The sequence below is a fragment of the Ursus arctos genome, unplaced genomic scaffold (genome assembly GCF_023065955.2).
Source record: "Ursus arctos isolate Adak ecotype North America unplaced genomic scaffold, UrsArc2.0 scaffold_15, whole genome shotgun sequence".
NCBI classification, from domain to species: domain Eukaryota; kingdom Metazoa; phylum Chordata; class Mammalia; order Carnivora; family Ursidae; genus Ursus; species Ursus arctos.
In genome coordinates, this window is record NW_026622819.1 from 62,609,035 (window position 1) to 62,626,540 (window position 17,506).

A 17,506-nucleotide genomic window follows, 5' to 3' on the forward strand; every position below is an offset into this window, starting at 1 on the left:
TTGGCATTAAGGTAGAATTGCAAAACAAACCAGTCATGGAGAAGGCATAGTTTGAGACCTAGAGCTCCACTCTTCAGAATACTGACCTCTCCATCACTATCAGATATCACAATGAATGCATCTTCAAGTCTACGTTTCCTCTTCAGATTGACAGAACTGGCAGTTTCTGCATCTTTCTTCTCCAGGTTCTGAGCTTCAGAGGCTTCTTTAACTTTTTTCTTTCTCCGAGGCATTCTTTTGTCTGAAACACAGGGTAAGTAATTCACTCTAAGTGTAAGTTTTCCAGATGCTATTTGTAACTTAGTCATGTAACAGAAAAAAGGTTTCCATCTAAAAGAAGTAAAATAACTTCTGAACATTTCCACCACTCATTATAATTTCAATTTTTCTATTTAAAAAACTGTATCTAGATGTATCTCATCTCTGTAGGGACATTTCAATAGAAATAATACAACAATTTATCCTAGTTCCTTAAACATTAACTTAGATAATTGGTTCTCTTTTTTAAGGTTTATTTATTTATTTGAGAGACAGACAGCGGGCACGCATGCACAATCACACATGCGAGTGGGGGAAGGGGCAAAAGCAGAGAATCTTCAAGTGGACTCCCCACTGAGCACAGAGCCCGACGTGGGGCTCAATCTCATGATGCATGAGAGCATAACCTGAGCTGAAAACAAGAGTCGGACATTCAACCGACTGATGCACCCACGCGCCCCAGATAACCCGCTCTTTTGACTACATATTATAATTTACATAAAAAAGAATTTTTTTCAACAATGCCTCAACTTGATAAAGGACATCTAAAAAAACCCCACAATTAATATCATACTTAAAGGTAAAAGACTGAATGCTTTCTCCTTAAGACAGGAAGAAGACAGGATGAACATTATCTTGGAAATTCTGGGCAGGTCAACTATGCAAAAAGAAATAAAAGACATCCAAATTGGGAAGGAAGAAGTAAAACTGCCATCGCTTGCAGATGACACGATCCTGTGTTTAAAAAACACTAAGGGACGCCTGGGTGGCACAGCGGTTAAGCATCTGCCTTCGGCTCAGGGCGTGATCCCGGCGTTATGGGATTGAGCCCCACATCAGGCTCCTCCGCTATGAGCCTGCTTCTTCCTCTTCCACTCCCCCTGCCTGTGTTCCCTCTCTCGCTGGCTGTCTCTATCTCTGTCAAATAAATAAATAAAATCTTTAAAAAAAAAAAAAAAAACACTAAAAATGGGCGCCTGGGTCGCTCAGTCGGTTAAGCGTCCAACTCTTGATTTCAGCTAGGGTCATGGTCTCAGGGTCATGGGAACGAGCCCTGTGCTGGACTTCATACTCAGCAGGAAGTCAGCTTGGGGATTCTTTCTCTCCTTCCCTTTCCCCTCCCCCTGCTGGGGCTCTTTTGTGCTAAGATAAATCATAAATCTCTAAAAAAACAAAAACAAAAAAATAAAAAACACTAAGAAATCCACTGAAAAACTATAACTAATGAAGAAGCTCAAAAAGACTACAGCATGTAGTCAATATACAAAAAATCAATTGTACTGTTATCCACTAGCAATAAATAATCCAAAAAGGAAATTTTAAAAATTCCATTTCTAGGGGTGCCTGGCTGGCTCAGTCAGTAGGGCATGTGACTCCTGATGTCAGGGTCCTGAGTTCAAGACCCATATTGGGTGTAGAGATTACTTAAAAAATAAAATCTTTAGGGGTGCCTGGGTGGCTCAGTAAGTTAAGCATCTGACACTTGATTTTGGCTCAGGTCATGATCTCAGGGTCATGAGATCAAGCCCCATGTCAGGCTCTGCATTGGGTATGGAGCCTACTAAAGAGTCTCTCTTTCCCCCTCTCTCAAAAATAAAATAAAATCTTTAAAAAAATAGGACAAAAATAAAATTCAATTTCTAATAGCATCAAAAATAATAAAATTCTTAGGAATAAATTTAACAATATAAGTGCAAGACTTACAAATGAAAACTTAAAAGTATTGTGGAAGGAAGGGTCCAGTTCAAGGTGACAATGGAAGATCCTGAATTAACCTCCTCCTACGGACACACCAAATCTACAAATATATATGGAACAAATTCTAAATAAACCTAAAACCTGGCAGAGCAACCCATTCACAAATGAGAGGGAAACCACATTAAAGAAAGTAGGTAAGGTTAAGAGACAATCTCATAAACCCCACCCCAGGCACAAGAACCCACAATGGGCAGGGAACTCAACCCAGGAACTTCTCCCTGAGGAGAAACAGGTTTAAACCCCATACCTGTCACCGGCGACGGGTATTAAGGAGGGCACATATTGCATGGTGCCCTGGGTGTTATACGCAAATAATGAATCATGGAACATTACATCAAAAACTAAGGATATACTGTATGGTGGCTAACATAACATTAAAAATTATTATTAAAAAAATAAAATAAAATAAAATTACAGAAATAAACCAAGCTGGGGAAAAAAAAAAAACCATACCTGGCACCACAACTTTTAAGACTTACACCTGAGAGATAAGCCCCCTAAAGATCTAGCTTTGAAAGCCAACACAGCTTGCATCCACAAGACTCCCAAAACTCAAAGGAATTGAAAAGCAGTTCTCAAAAAGCTGGCATGCAAATTCATGCACCCCAGAGCTCAGCACAAAGGCAGCCAAGTGAAAAGCACCCAGACTTTCTGTGGAAAAGGCTTATTTGCTTATCCTAAAGCATCAGCCTGAGAGGCAGGTATCTAATTCAACATACATAGGTGCCTACTAAAGTATTCCAAAGACAGAGGCCAGCAGGCACCATCTTTGCATCTCCCTCTCACTCAAGCTTGCCAGTATCCCCCAGAAAGGAGTTTGCACCCTTGTCTGACACTCCAATTTACAGCTGCTTCCCAGGGGATACTCCCAGATCATCTGCCTCTGGGGGCCACCAGCGGACAGTCTTGCAGGACTTTATATATAATTTGTATACTTTAAAAGCTACAGCCTGAGGGGGCGCCTGGGTGGCACAGCGGTTAAGCGTCTGCCTTCGGCTCAGGGCGTGATCCCGGCATTATGGGATCAAGCCCCACATCAGGCTCCTCTGCTATGAGGCTGCTTCTTCCTCTCCCACTCCCCCTGCTTGTGTTCCCTCTCTTGCTGGCTGTCTCTATCTCTGTCAAATAAATAAATAAAATCTTAAAAAAAAAAAAAAAAAAAAAAGCTATAGCCTGAGAGTCTGGCTTCCAATTAGCCTTAATCTAAGTGGTAACTGAGTTCCTCCCCTGTGGGACACTGACAGTTTTTGGCATATCTTCAAGTGCTAAAAGACACCAAAAATATAGTAGACTCTTGGATAACCACAAAAGTTTGAGAGACAGCTAAATGCTAAGGCAAGGTTGAAAGATAAAATTCATCTCCTACATAAGGCCACTTTTTCAAAACTTGGAGAGTTGCTGGGGTTTTTTTTTCTCAATTATTATTTTTAATTTAAATTCAATTAATTAACATGTAATGTATTATCTGATTCAGGGGTACAGGTCTGTGATTAATCAGTCTTACACAATACACAGCGCTCACCACAACACATACCCTCCCTAGTGCCCATCACCCAGCCACCCCATTCCCCCCACGCCCCTCCCCTCCAGCAACCCTCAGTTTGCTTCCTGAGATTAAGAGTCTCTTATGGTTTGTCTCCCTCTCTGGTTTTGTCTTCTTTCATTTTTTCCTTTCTTCCCCTATGATCCTCTGCTTTGTTTCTTAAATTCCACATATCAGTGAGATCATATGATAACTGTCTTTCTCTGGTTGACTTATTTTGCTTAGCATAATACCCTCTAGTTCCATCTACATCGTTGCAAATGCCAAGATTTTTTTTTTTTTTTTTTTTTTTTTTTTTGGTGGCTGCAAGAGTTGCTATCTTATCTAATGCATACAATCAACATGGAGAGTAAAGAAAATGGGGAAAAAAAGAAAAAGGAGTATGTTCCACAGGAAAAGAATTAGATGAAAGTTCAGAAAAACACCTTAACAAAAGAGAGGTAAGCGATTTACCTAACAAAGAAATTCGAAATAATGGTCATACATCCAAATGGCCAACAGACACATGAAAAATTGCTCAACATCATTTGGCATCAGAGAAATACAAATCAAAAGCAATGAAATACTACCTCAAACCAGTCAAAACGGCTAAAATTAACAAGTCAGGAAAGGACAGATGTTAGCAAGGATGTGGAGAAAGGGGAACCCTCCTACACTGTTAGTGGGAATGCAAGCTGGTGCAGCCACTCTGGAAAACAGTATAGAGGTTCCTCAAAAAAGTTGAAAATAGAGTTACTCTACAACCAGCAATTGCACAACTGAGTATCTACCCCAAAGATACAAATGTAGTGAACCGAAGGGGTACCTGCACCCCAATGTCTATACCAGCAATGTCTACAATAGCCAAACTATGGAAAGAGCCTAGATGTCCAATGACAGATGAATGAATAAAGATGTGGTGTATATATATACAATGGAATATTACACAGCCATCAAAAAATGAAATGTTGGCATCTGCAACGATGTAGATGGAACTAGAGGGTATTATGCTAAGCAAAATAAGTCAACCAGAGAAAGACAGTTATCATATATGATCTCACTGATATGTGGAATTTAAGAAACAAGGCAGAGGATCATAGGGGAAGAGAGGGAAAAAAATGAAACAAGACAAAACCAGAGAGTGAGACAAACCATAAGAGACTCTTAATCTCAGGAAACAAACTGAGGGTTGCTGGAGGGGAGGGGCGTGGGGGGAATGGGGTGGCTCGGTGATGGACACTAGGGAGGGCATGTGTTGTGGTGAACGCTATATATCATGTAAGACTGATGAATCACAGACCTGTACCCCTGAACAAATAATAAATAATATGTTAATTGAAAAAAAAAAAAAACCTCTAAACAAAACACACACACACACACACACACACACACACAAAAGAAATAAATATTTGGTATTCGCTCCTAAAAAAAAAAAAGAAAGAAAGAAAGAATGATCATAAAATTGCTCCCTGAGTTCAGAAAAAGAATGGATAAACAAAGTAAAAATTTTAATTAAAAAATTAAAAATATAAAAAATTATCAAATAGAAGTCACATTACTGAAGAATACAATAACTGAACTGAAGAATACAATAACTGAACTGGAAAATACAATAGAGGGCTTCAACATCAGATTAGATGAAGAAGAAAGGATCACTTCACTTGAAGACACATCACTGGAACCCAATTAGAGCAGCAAAAGAAAAAAGATGAAAAATGAGTGGTACATTAAAGAACTTATAGGACAATATCAAGCAGACCAACATTCATGTTACAGAGGTCCCAAAGGAAGAGGGAACAAAAGGGGCAGGAAAATTATTCGAAGAAATAATGGATAAAAACTTCCCTAACCTGGAGAAGGAAACAGACATCCAGATCCAGGAAGCCCAGAGAGTTCTAAAAAAGATAAACCCAAAGGAATCCACACCAAGACACATTATAATTAAAGTGTCAAAAGTTACAGACGAGGGGAAAAAATCTTAAAAGCGGGAGAGAAAATGAACATTTTACTGTGACTACAATAATTTGTTAAGGGACACACAAGATAAAAAGATATAAACTGTGACATCAAAAACATGTTGGGAGTGCCTGGGTGGCTGTCAGTTGGGCATCCAACTCTCGGTTCAGCTCAGGTCATGATCTCGGGGCAGTGAGATCAAGCCCTGCATCCAGCTCCACACTCAGCACAGAGTCTGTTTGAGATTCTCTCTCTCCCTCTCCCTCTGCCCCTCCCCACTAAAATAAATAATCTTTTTTTTTTTAATGACTTTGTAGGGAGAGTAAAAATGTAGAGCTTTAGAATATGCTCAAACTTAAGTTGCCTAGCAACTTAAAACAGACTGTTGTATATTGTTTTAGATAAGTCTCATGACAATCACAGAGCAAAAGCCTATAGTAGATACATAAAAGATAAAGGAATCTAAATATACCACAAGAGAAAATCATCAAATCACAAAGGAAGAGAGCAAGAAAAGAAGGAACAGAGGAATTACAAAGCAGCCAAAAAACAACACAATGGCACACACACACAAAAGGCAATAAGTACTTAGCTACCATTAATTACTTTAAATGTAAACGGGCTAAATTCTCTAATTGAAAGACTCAGAGTGGCTGAATGGATAAAAAAACATATCAAAGGCCCCGAATCGCCAAGGAACTGTTGAAAAGGAAAAACAATGCTGGGGGCATTACAATGCCGGATTTCGAGCTGTACTACAAAGCTGTGATCACAAAGACAGCATGGTACTTGCACAAAAACAGACACATAGACCAATGGAACAGAATAAAGAACCCAGAAATGGACCCTCGGCTCCTTGGGCAACTAATCTTTGATAAAGCAGGAAAAAACATCCGGTGGAAAAAAGACAGTCTCTTCAATAAATGGTGCTGGGAAAATTGGACAGCTACATGCAAAAGAATGAAACTTGACCACTCTCTCACAACATACACAAAGATAAACTCCAAATGGACGAAAGACCTCGATGTGAGACAGGAATCCATCAAAATCCTAGAGGAGAACATAGGCAGCAACCTATACGACATCGGCCAAAGCAACCTTTTTCATGACACAACTCCAAAGGCAAGAGAAACAAAAGATAAAATGAACTTGTGGGATTTCATCAAGATAAAAAGCTTCTGCACAGCCAAAGAAACAGTCAAAAAAACTAAGAGGCAGCCCACGGAATGGGAGAACATATTTGCAAATGACGCTACACATAAAAGACTGGTATCCAAGATCTACAAAGAACTTCTCAAACTCAATACACGAGAAACAAATAAACAAATCATAAAATGGGCAGAAGATATGAACAGACACTTTTCCAATGATGACATACAAATGGCTAACAGACACATGAAAAAGTGTTCAAAATCATTAGCCATCAGGGAAATTCAAATCAAAACCACACTGAGATACCACCTTACGCCAGTTAGAATGGCAAAAATGGACAAGCCAAGAAACAATTGCTGGAGAGGATGTGGAGAAAGGGGATCCCTCCTACATTGTTGGTGGGAATGCGAGTTGGTACAGCCACTCTGGAAAACAGTGTGGAGGTCCCTTAAAAAGTGAAAAATTGAGCTACCCTATGACCCAGCCATTGCACTACTGGGTATTTACCCCAAAGATACAGACATAGTGAAGAGAAGGGCCTTATGCACCCCAATGTTCATAGCAGCATTGTCCACAATAGCCAAATCGTGGAAAGAACCAAGATGCCCTTCAACAGATGACTGGATTAAGAAGTTGTGGTCCATATATACAATGGAATATTACTCAGCTATCAGAAAGAACGAGTTCTCAACATTTGCTGCAACATGGACGGCACTGGAGGAGATAATGCTAAGTGAAATAAGTCAAGCAGAGAAAGACAACTATCATATGATATCTCTCATCTATGGAACATAAGAACTAGGAAGATCGGTAGGGGAAGAAAGGGATAAAGAAAGGGGGGTAATCAGAAGGGGGAATGAAGCATGAGAGACTATAGACTCTGAGAAACAAACTGAGGGCTTCAGAGGGGAGGGGGGTGGGGGAATGGGATGGACTGGTGATGGGCAGTGAGGAGGGCACGTATTGCATGGTGCACGGGGTGTTATACGCAACTAATGAAGCATCAAGCTTTACATCGGAAACCAGGGATGTACTGTATGGTGACTAACATAATATAATAAAAAAACATTTTAAAAAAATCTATGACTTAAATAATACTAAAATCAATTGATTAAAAACACATCATCCTAGCTGTTCGGATTAACAAAATGTATCCTTGAAATGGATCATTAAATAAAGGAAATTACTTCATTGAAAAAAAAAAACATATCAAAACACATCAAACATATCAAACACAACACTCTCCAAGTGTCCTTATCTGCTTTACATAGTAAATAAGAAAATTAAGGCCTAAACTTTTGGCTTAAATTACAACATTCTAGAATAAGAAAAATGTGATGTTAATTTATCACAAACATATAAAGCCTATCTTTGTAGGTATATCTGCTTTATCATAATATCACTTAAGACAAAAGTACATATTTCTTTTTCTATTTCAAAACTTATTCTGTTCTTCCTTCACTTACCCATTTATTTCTTCTCTCCTCTTAAATGAGAATTAGGATCATTTACAAAGACTGCAACTTTATCTTTTCTTAAAGATTTATTTATTTGAGGGGCACCTGGGTGGCTCAGTCAGTTAAGTGTCTCCCTTCAGCTCAGGTCATGATCCCAAAATCCTGGGATCAAGTCCCACACCTGGCTCCCAGCTCAGTAGGGAGTCTGCTTCTCCCTCCGCCTTTCCCCCTGCTTGTGCTCTCTCTTTCTCTGTCAAATAAATAAATCTTTTTTAAAAAGAAGATTTTATTTATTTGAGAGAGAGAGCACATGTGCTTGTGCTTACACAAGCAGAGCGGGGGAGGGAAAGGGAGATAATCTCAAGCAGACTGCCCACTGAGCACAGAGCCCAACTTGCCGCCCAATCCCACAAGCCCAAAATCATGACCAGAGCTGAAATCAAGAGTCAGATGCTTAACCTACTAAGCCACCCAGGCACCCCTTGCAACTTTAGAATTAGTATGGAAACTAAGCTTTTGTTCAACAGGAACATGACACTGTGTTGTACAAAGGCAATACAAATGAAATCTAATGAAAAGACTGATTTTTGGCTGCCTAAATGAATTGCCTATTTAAGTAAAATATAAACATTAAACAGCTAAGAAAGAATGGAAGGCAAAGAGATGTTAGACTATTTTCATGATAGTTTATGTATTCAATTCCGTTGCTGTGAAGAAGATATTTGTAATTATATAACACAAACAATATATGCTATAGTAATCCACAAAAAGATGGGGCCTGGGTCACCTAGGTTGCATAAGTTGGGAAAGGCCTTGCTGCAGGTGGACTTTGAGTATGATGCTGAAGAACTATATTGTGTTTTAATGATGGTTACTATCTTATTTCCCCAGAAACTGTGAAGTTACAAAGGCAGAAACTGTTTCTTAATTCACGTCTGAATCCCAGTATTTAGCTCAGAGCTTAGCTTTCAATAAATATTACTGAATAAATGATTAAATAATTTAATGACCAAATGAGTGTATGAATAAATGAATTGGATTTGGAAAGGCATAGAAGATGGGGAAAAGACAAATACAGTGTGCCTGTTATTCAGGGATCTGAAATATATTCAGATAGAAGCTAAATGTCCCTGCAAAATGAAAAAGAAGCAGAGACACAAACAGGCTTAGGTGCAACTCTGATAGAGTGGTAAAGTTACAATTAACCTCTACAGAGTCTCTTATATTTCTCATTTCAATGGATTCTGTATTTTTAATTTGGAAAAGATTTCTAACATAAATTAGTGAAAAAGCTTTTTTATTGAGGTGTCAGAATATTTTCTGAACCCAATAAAAAAATAACAAAGTGAGGGATGCCTGGGTGGCTCAGTCAGGTGAGTGTCTTGCCTTTGGCTCAAGTCATCATCCCAGGGTTCTGGGATTGAGCCTCATATTGGGCTCCCTGCTCAGTGGGGAGTCTGCTTGTCCCTTTCCCTCTGCCCCTCCAACCCGCTCACGTTCTCTCTCTCTCTCTCTCAAATAAATAAAATCTTTAAAAAAAATAACAAAGTAAAGGCTGAACTCCATCATCTTCGTGATTAAAATACAAACCATTTTTTTTGTCACCTATCGACAATAAAAGCTTGAAAATACCAGAGCTCTGTTTACTGAACAACATAGCTCTGATCAAGAAAAATCTAACTATAACTGCATAACTCTAAAATTCTAAGTCTATCCCTTCTAATTCTATTCCAAACACATTTGCTCCTTCTGCTGCCCTTACTACGTAACCATCTTTCTCATCTCTAATTCTTCTTTACTACGTGTGAAGAGAGTTACTAATTCTCCAGCATTAGCAGTAAATACGGTTGAGAACAATGACTTAGTCTTATGAACCCAAGATTAAATTTCCAAAGGAAAAAAAAAAGCTGGCATTGAATTTTGCAATGACTTCTTGGGTGTGACACTAAAAGAACAGGCAACAACAGAAATAAATAATTGACTATGTCAAAATTTTAAAATCTTATGCATGAAAGGACACTACCAATAAAGTGAAAAAGTGGCCCACAAAATGGGGGGAAATTTTGCAAACCATTTATCTGATAAGGGGTTAATATCAAGACTATATAAAGAACTCCTACAACTGAGTAACAAAAAACAATCCAATTAAAAAATGGGCAAAGGATTTCAATAGACATTTCTCCAAAGAAGATATTCAAATGGCCAATAAGCACATGAAAAGATGTTCAACATAACTAATCACTAGGGAACTGCAAATCAAAACCACAAGATACCACCTCACACTCCTTAGGATGGCTACTATCCAGAAAACAGAAAATAGCAAGTGTTGGAGAGGATGTGGAGAAACTGGAACCCTTGTATGCTGCTAGGAGGAATGGAAAATGGTGCAGCTATTATGGGAATTAGTAGGGCAGTTCCTCAAAATATTAAAAATAGAATTTTCATATGATCCAGCAATTCCCCTTCCAGGTTATATACACAAAAGAAGCAAAAGCTAGGATTCACACATATTTGTACACCCACGTTCACAGCAGCATTATTCACAATAGCCAAGGAGTGGAAGCAACTCAAATGTCCACTGACAGACACAAAATACAATATACACATACAGTGGAATATTATTCAGCCTTAAAAAAAGAAAGCAACTCTGACATATGCTTCAACATGGATAAACTTTGGGGCACCTGTGTGGCTCAGTAGGTTAAGCGTCTGCCTTCGGTTCAGATCATGATCCCAGGGTGCTGGGATCAAGCCCCGCATTTGGTTCCCTGCCCCAAGGGGAGCCTGCTTCTCCCTTTCCGTCTGCCTGCCACTCCCCCTGCTTGTGTGTGCACACACTGTCAAATAAGTAAATAAAATCTTTTTTAAAAATGGATAAGCTTTGAAGATGTTATTCTAAGTGAAACAAGTCAGACACAAATGGACAAATACTGTATGATTCCACTTACATGAGATACTTAAAGTAGTCAGATTCATAGAACAGAAAGCAGATTGGTGGTTGCCACAGGCTGGGGGAAGGAAGGATGCGTACTTATTGTTTAATGCGTACAGAGTTTCAGTTTAGGAAGATGAAAAAAGTTCTGGAAATGGATGGTGCTGATGGTTGAATGACAATGTGAATTACTTAATACCAACAAACTGTACACTCAAAATGGTTAAAATTGTAAGTTTTAAGTATATTTTGGTAAAATTTTATATATTTGGTAAATTATGTATATTTTGTTACAATTTTAAAAAAAGAAAAACAGCAAAGGCATACGCAATTGACCTTTGAACAATGTGGGTTTGAACTATGTAGGTTCACTTATATGTGGGGTTTTTTACAGTACAGTATTTTTTTTAAGATTTATTTATTTGAGGGGCGCCTGAGTGGCTCAGTCGTTAAGCATCTGCCTTCGGTTCAGGGCGTGATCCTGGCGTTATGGGATCGAGCCCCACATCAGGCTCCTCCACTGGGAGCCTGCTTCTTCCTCTCCCACTCCCCCTGCTTGTGTTCTCTCTCTCTGGCTGTCTCTCTCTGTCAAATAAATAAATAAAATCTTTAAAAAAAAAAAAAAAGATTTATTTGAGAGAGAGAGAGAATGTGCATGCACACAAGGGGAGGGGGAGAAAAAGGGGGAGACAGGCTGACTCCCCACTGAGCAGGGAGCCCAATGCAGGACTCAATCCCAGGACCCTAAGATCCTGACCTGAGCCAAAATCAAGAGTAGGACGCTCAACTGACTAAGCCACCCAGGCATCCCCATTAACATGTTTTTTATTATTTTTTAATGCATTTCCTTATTACCAGCTTATCTATTGTGGGAATACAGTATATATAATATATGTAACATAGAAAATATGTGTTAATTGGCTGTTTATGTTATCAGTAAGGCTTCCAGTCAACAACAGGCTATTAGTAGTTAAGTTTTTGAGGAATCAAGAGTTTGTACACAGATTTTCAACTGCGCAGGGTGTCACATGCCTAACTTCTATATAGTTCAAGGGTCAGCTATACATAATCTCATGGAAAAGTCTCCAAGATGTGCACTAATAAGTGAAAAATAAAAGAAAAATAGTAAATAACAGGATACCTTTTGTGCAGAAGATTTAAAAAAATCAGCATTGATAAATCTTTCTCAGGCCATCAAAAACAGAAATTAATCAATTTACAACCTTCAGCTCTCATCTCTAGTTCAAAAATAATTTTTAGGAAAAACTTTTTAACTAAAAAACACTTAAAAGCCTTTCGTAGGTTGTTCATTCAAGTAACTTAAGAAAGTTAAATAATTTTTCTAAGTATTACCTACTTTAAAATGTAAAAAAGAAGTGGGGTTTAAATTAAGGAAAACAATTATCAGTCAGAATTGTACTCAATACTAGAAAAAGAAATCACAATTTTGCCTCTCATAACTTGCTACCTACCCTGAGTCCCACAGTCAGCCATTTCAATGGAATCTCTAAAGCCCCTAATCCTGAGAAAATACTACTTGTTGTGTACTTCTTGCCCCAGCCACCAAGATAAGATTCCTGGAGAGATTCACAAAACCAAGCCAAATGATTTTTCACTGGTCGTTTCTTTTTTTTTTTTTGGCATTTGATGGACTTTTAATTTAAAAAAATTATATATGAATAGATTCTTATAATGAAACTTCAAATAATGTGGAAGTATATGGAGTAAAAGTGAAAGTCTTCTTTACAACTTCCCCCTCTCCTTGTTCCTATCAGTTTTTTTTTAATTTATTTATTTTTTTAAAGTTCCATGATTACTTGCGTATAACACCCAGTGCACCATGCAATACGTGCCTTCCTTAATACCCATCACCAGCCTATCACATTCCCCCCCCTCCGAAGCCCTCAGTTTGTTTCCCAGAGTCCATAGTCTCTCGTGGTTCATTCCCTTCTGTTTACCCCCCTTTCTTCTTCCCTTTATTCTCCTACTGATCTTCTTACTTCTTATGTTCCATAAATGAGCGAAACCATATAATTGTCTTTCTCTGCTTGACTTATTTCACTTAGCATTATCTCCTCCAGTCCCGTCCATGTTGCAGCAAATGTTGAGAAATCATTCTTTTCGATGGTTGAGTAATATTTCATTGTATATATGGACCACAACTTCTTAATCCAGTCATCTGTTGAAGGGCATCTCGGTACCTTCCACGATTTAGCTATTGTGGACAATGCTGCTATGAACACTGGGGTGCATAAGGCCCTTCTCTTCACTACGTCTGTATCTTTGGGGTAAATACCCAGTAGTGCAATGGCTGGGTCATAGGGTAGCTCAATTTTTCACTTTTTAAGGGACCTCCACACTGTTTTCCAGAGTGGCTGTACCAACTCGCATTCCCACCAACAATGTAGGAGGATCCCCTTTCTCCACATCCTCTCCAACATTTGTTGTTTCCTGCCTTGTCAATTTTTGCCATTATAACTGATGTAAGGTGGTATCTCAGTGTGGTTTTGATTTGAATTTCCCTGATGGCTAATGATTTTAAACATTTTTTCATGTGTCTGTTAGCCATTTGTATGTCTTCGTTGGAAAAGTGTCTATTAATATCTTCTGCCCATTTTTTGATTTGTTTATTTGTTTCTTGTGTATTGAGTTTGAGAAGTTCTTTGTAGATCTTGGATACCAGTCTTTTATCTGTAGTGTCATTTGCAAATATCTTCTCCCATTCCGTGGGCTGCCTCTTAGTTTTTTTTTATTGTTTCCTTGGCTGTGCAAAAGATTTTTATCTTGATGAAGTCCCACAAGTTCATTTTTTCTTTTGTTTCTCTTGCCTTTGGAGATGTGTCATGAAAAAAGTTGCTGTGGCCGATGTCGTAGAGGTTGCTGCCTATGTTCTCCTCTAGGATTTTGATGGATTCCTATCTCACATCGAGGTCTTTCATCCTTTTGGAGTTTATCTTTGTGTATGGTGTAAGAGAGTGGTCAAGTTTCATTCTTTTGCATGCAGCTGTCCAATTTTCCCAGCACCATTTATCGAAGAGACTCTTTTTTCCACCGGATGTTTTTTCCCGCTTCGTCAAAGATTAGTTGCCCAAAGAGCCGAGGGTCCATTTCTGGGTTCTCTATTCTGTTCCATTGGTCTATGTATCTGTTTTTGTGCCAGGACCATGCTGTCTTTGTGATCACAGCTTTGTAGTACAGCTTGAAATCCGGCAGTGTGATGCCCCCAGCTTTGTTTTTCCTTTTCAACAATTCCTTGGGGCCTTTTCTGGTTCCACACAAATTTAAGGGCTGTTTGTTCCAGTTCTTTGAAAAATGTCATTGACAAGGATGCCCACTCTCGCCACTATTATTCAACATAGTACTAGAAGTCCTTGCAACAGCAATCAGACAACAAAAAGGGATAAAAGGTATCCAAATCGGCAAAGAAGTCAAACTGTCTCTCTTTGCGGATGACATGATACTCTATATGGAAAACCCAAAAGAATCCATCCCCAAACTACTAGAAGTTATAGAGCAATTCAGTAATGTGGCGGGATACAAAATCAATGCTCAGAAATCAGCTGCATTTCTATACACGAACAATGAGACTGAAGAAAGAGAAATTAGGGAATCCATTCCATTTACAATAGCACCAAAAATTATACGTTATCTCGGAATTAACTTAACCAGAGATGTAAAGGATCTATATTCTAGAAACTACAAATCACTCTTGAAAGACACTGAAGACACAAAAAGATGGAAAAATATTCCATGCTCATGGATCGGAAGAATTAACATAGTTAAAATGTCTATGCTACCCAGAGCAATCTACACTTTCAGTGCGATCCCGATCAAAATACCAATGACATTTTTCACTGGTCCTTTCTAAGGAACTTAAGCCTTCAAGTCTTTCCCAGTAAACTCCTCCCAACCCTTTGTATATTTAAGTTCCTTCTAGATCCACTCTATTTCCTTGCTACAAACATTATCAACACTTCCTGAGCCTAAAAATAACTTCCCTCAACGCTATCACCAATAAAATTATCTCTCCTTTGCTTTATCATCAAATGTTTTTACTCAGAATCTACACACTGACACACACTATAAATTTCCAAAGCAATCATTAATTTTTAAAAAAGGCAGAACAGCATGTTTAGTATTATTTTACTTGTGTAAATTAGAAAACACACACACAGCCCTGTTTTAAAATCCATCTGGAAAGGGGCGCCTGGCTGGCGCAGTCGTTAAGCGTCTGCCTTCGGCTCAGGGCGTGATCCTGGCATTCCAGGATCGAGCCCCGCATCAGGCTCCTCCGCTAGGAGCCTGCTTCTTCCTCTCCCACTCCCCCTGCTTGTGTTCCCTCTCTCACTGCCTGTCTCTGTCAAATAAATAAATAAATAAATCTTTAAAATAAATAAATAAAGATCAAATAAAATCCATCTGGAAGGATACACAAGAAATTGCCAGAAGTGTGAGAGAGAATTTGAAAGATACTTCAGGAAAGACATTTTCTCTACTACTTAAATTTTGAACCATGTGTACATATTACTTTGATTTTTCTTTAAACTTTTAAACTCTGGAGATAATTTGAAGTTTTGACATTAATTTTAAAGAGCACATTCCATATCCACTATGTCCATTTACTACCCTCTTCTCTCCTATGTTATATAATCTGAATCTGCTCTCCTTTTTGGATCATAAAGATCCCCTTGTCACCAAATCCATATACCTCTCTTCAGTTCTCATTCCACTAGCCATCTTGGCAAATCCTTTATGATAGTCTAACTTAGTGTCTGTGACACTGCTCAACTGAGTTTTCTCCTAGATCTGACCTCTCCTTTCCTTCCTCTTCCTTCTATTCCCCTCATTAAATAAAAGCGTTTACCACTATACTATACTCAATCTCCTTTTCTCCCTACTTTGTAACTTCACAGTGGCATTCACTCTTGGGCTTTCAATCACAAACTCAATTTAAAGGCCCACAAGATGTACAAATGCATCTAGGCTTTTCAGCTCAGCTCTAGTCCTACCATTTCTGATTTGCTGTGAAATTCTACTGAACATTTAAAGAAGTAACAATCTTTCACAAACTCTTAAAAAAAAAAAAAAAAAGTGGGGGAACACTTCCCAACCCATTCTACCTGACCAGTTAATACCAATACCAGACAAAAACAATAAAAGAACAAGAAACCAGGAGCACCTGGCTGGCTCAGTCGGTGGAACATGTTACTCTTAGTCTCAGAGTTGGGTTTGAGCCCCACGTTGGGTACAGAGAATACTTAAAAATAAAATCTTTAAGAGAAAAGAAAGATAAAACAAGAAACCAAAATCTGTTTTAAATATAGATGCAAAAATCATCAACAAAATACTAACAAACCAAATTCAGTATTATATAAAAAGAATTATATACCATGACTAAAATGTATCAAGAGAAGGCAAGGTTGGTTTAAGATCTGAAACTCAATGTATTATAACCTATCAGTAGAATAAAGGACAAAAACCACATGATTATCTTAATATACACAGAAAGAGCATTTGACAAAATTCAACACCCCTTCATGATAAAAACACTAAACAAACTAGGAATAGAAGAGAACTTCCTCAACCTGATAAAAAGCATCTATCAAAAACCCATGGTTAACATCATAGTTAATGGTGAAAGAAAGCTTTCCCTTTAGACCAGGTCCAAAACAAGCATGTCCACTCTCAGCACTTCTATTCAACATGATAGCAGAGGTTCTAGCCAGAGCAATTAGGCAAAAAGAGAGAGAGAAAAAGAAATAAAAAGCATCTAGACTGGAAAGGAAGAAGTAAAACAATATTCAGTTTTATCATTTAGATGCAATAATCTTGTATATAGAAAATTCTAAGAAATCCACTAAGAAAAACCTATCAGAATACACAAGTTCGGGGCGCCTAGATGGCTCAGTCGGCTAAGCGTCTGCCTTTGGCTCGGGTCATGATCCCAGGGTCCTGGGATGGAGTCCCATGTGCTTCTCCCCCTCCTTCCCACTCGTGCTCTCTCTCACTATCTCTGTCTCTCTCAAATAAATAAATAAATAAAATATTTTTTTAAAAAAAGAATACACAAATTCGGCAAGGCTGCAGGATACAAAATCAAAACAAAACTAAATGTATTTCTATACATTTGCATTGACCAATCTGAAAATGAAATTAAGAAAACAAATCCATTTAAATAGCATTCTAAGGACTAAATTACTTAGGCATAGCTTTAATAGAAGACATGCAAAACTCATACCCTGAAAACTACAAAATATTTTTTAAAGAAATAAGAGAAAATCTAAATAAATGAAAAACATCCCATGTTCAAGGATCAAAAAACTTAAAATAGTACTACTACTCCTCAAACGGGCATTTGGATTCAATGCAATACCTAATAATATCATAGTTGGATGGGTGTGTGTGTGTGTAAATTAACAAGCTGATCCTAAAATTCACATGGCAATTCAAGAGTTCCAAATATTTTAATCT

At 38.2% G+C, this 17,506-nt stretch overlaps 1 protein-coding gene across 4 annotated transcripts in view; it reads right to left on the reverse strand.

Annotated features, from left to right (window-relative positions):
• UIMC1 (ubiquitin interaction motif containing 1) overlaps positions 1-17,506 on the reverse strand; it is a 132,303-nt gene that overhangs the window by 88,520 nt on the left and 26,277 nt on the right. For all 4 annotated transcript variants that reach the window (XM_026511040.4, XM_026511038.4, XM_048224303.2 and 1 more), the window contains exon 2: positions 87-241. In XM_026511040.4, the coding sequence (XP_026366825.1) occupies positions 87-241 (155 nt within the window). The remainder of the gene's footprint in view (positions 1-86; positions 242-17,506) is intronic.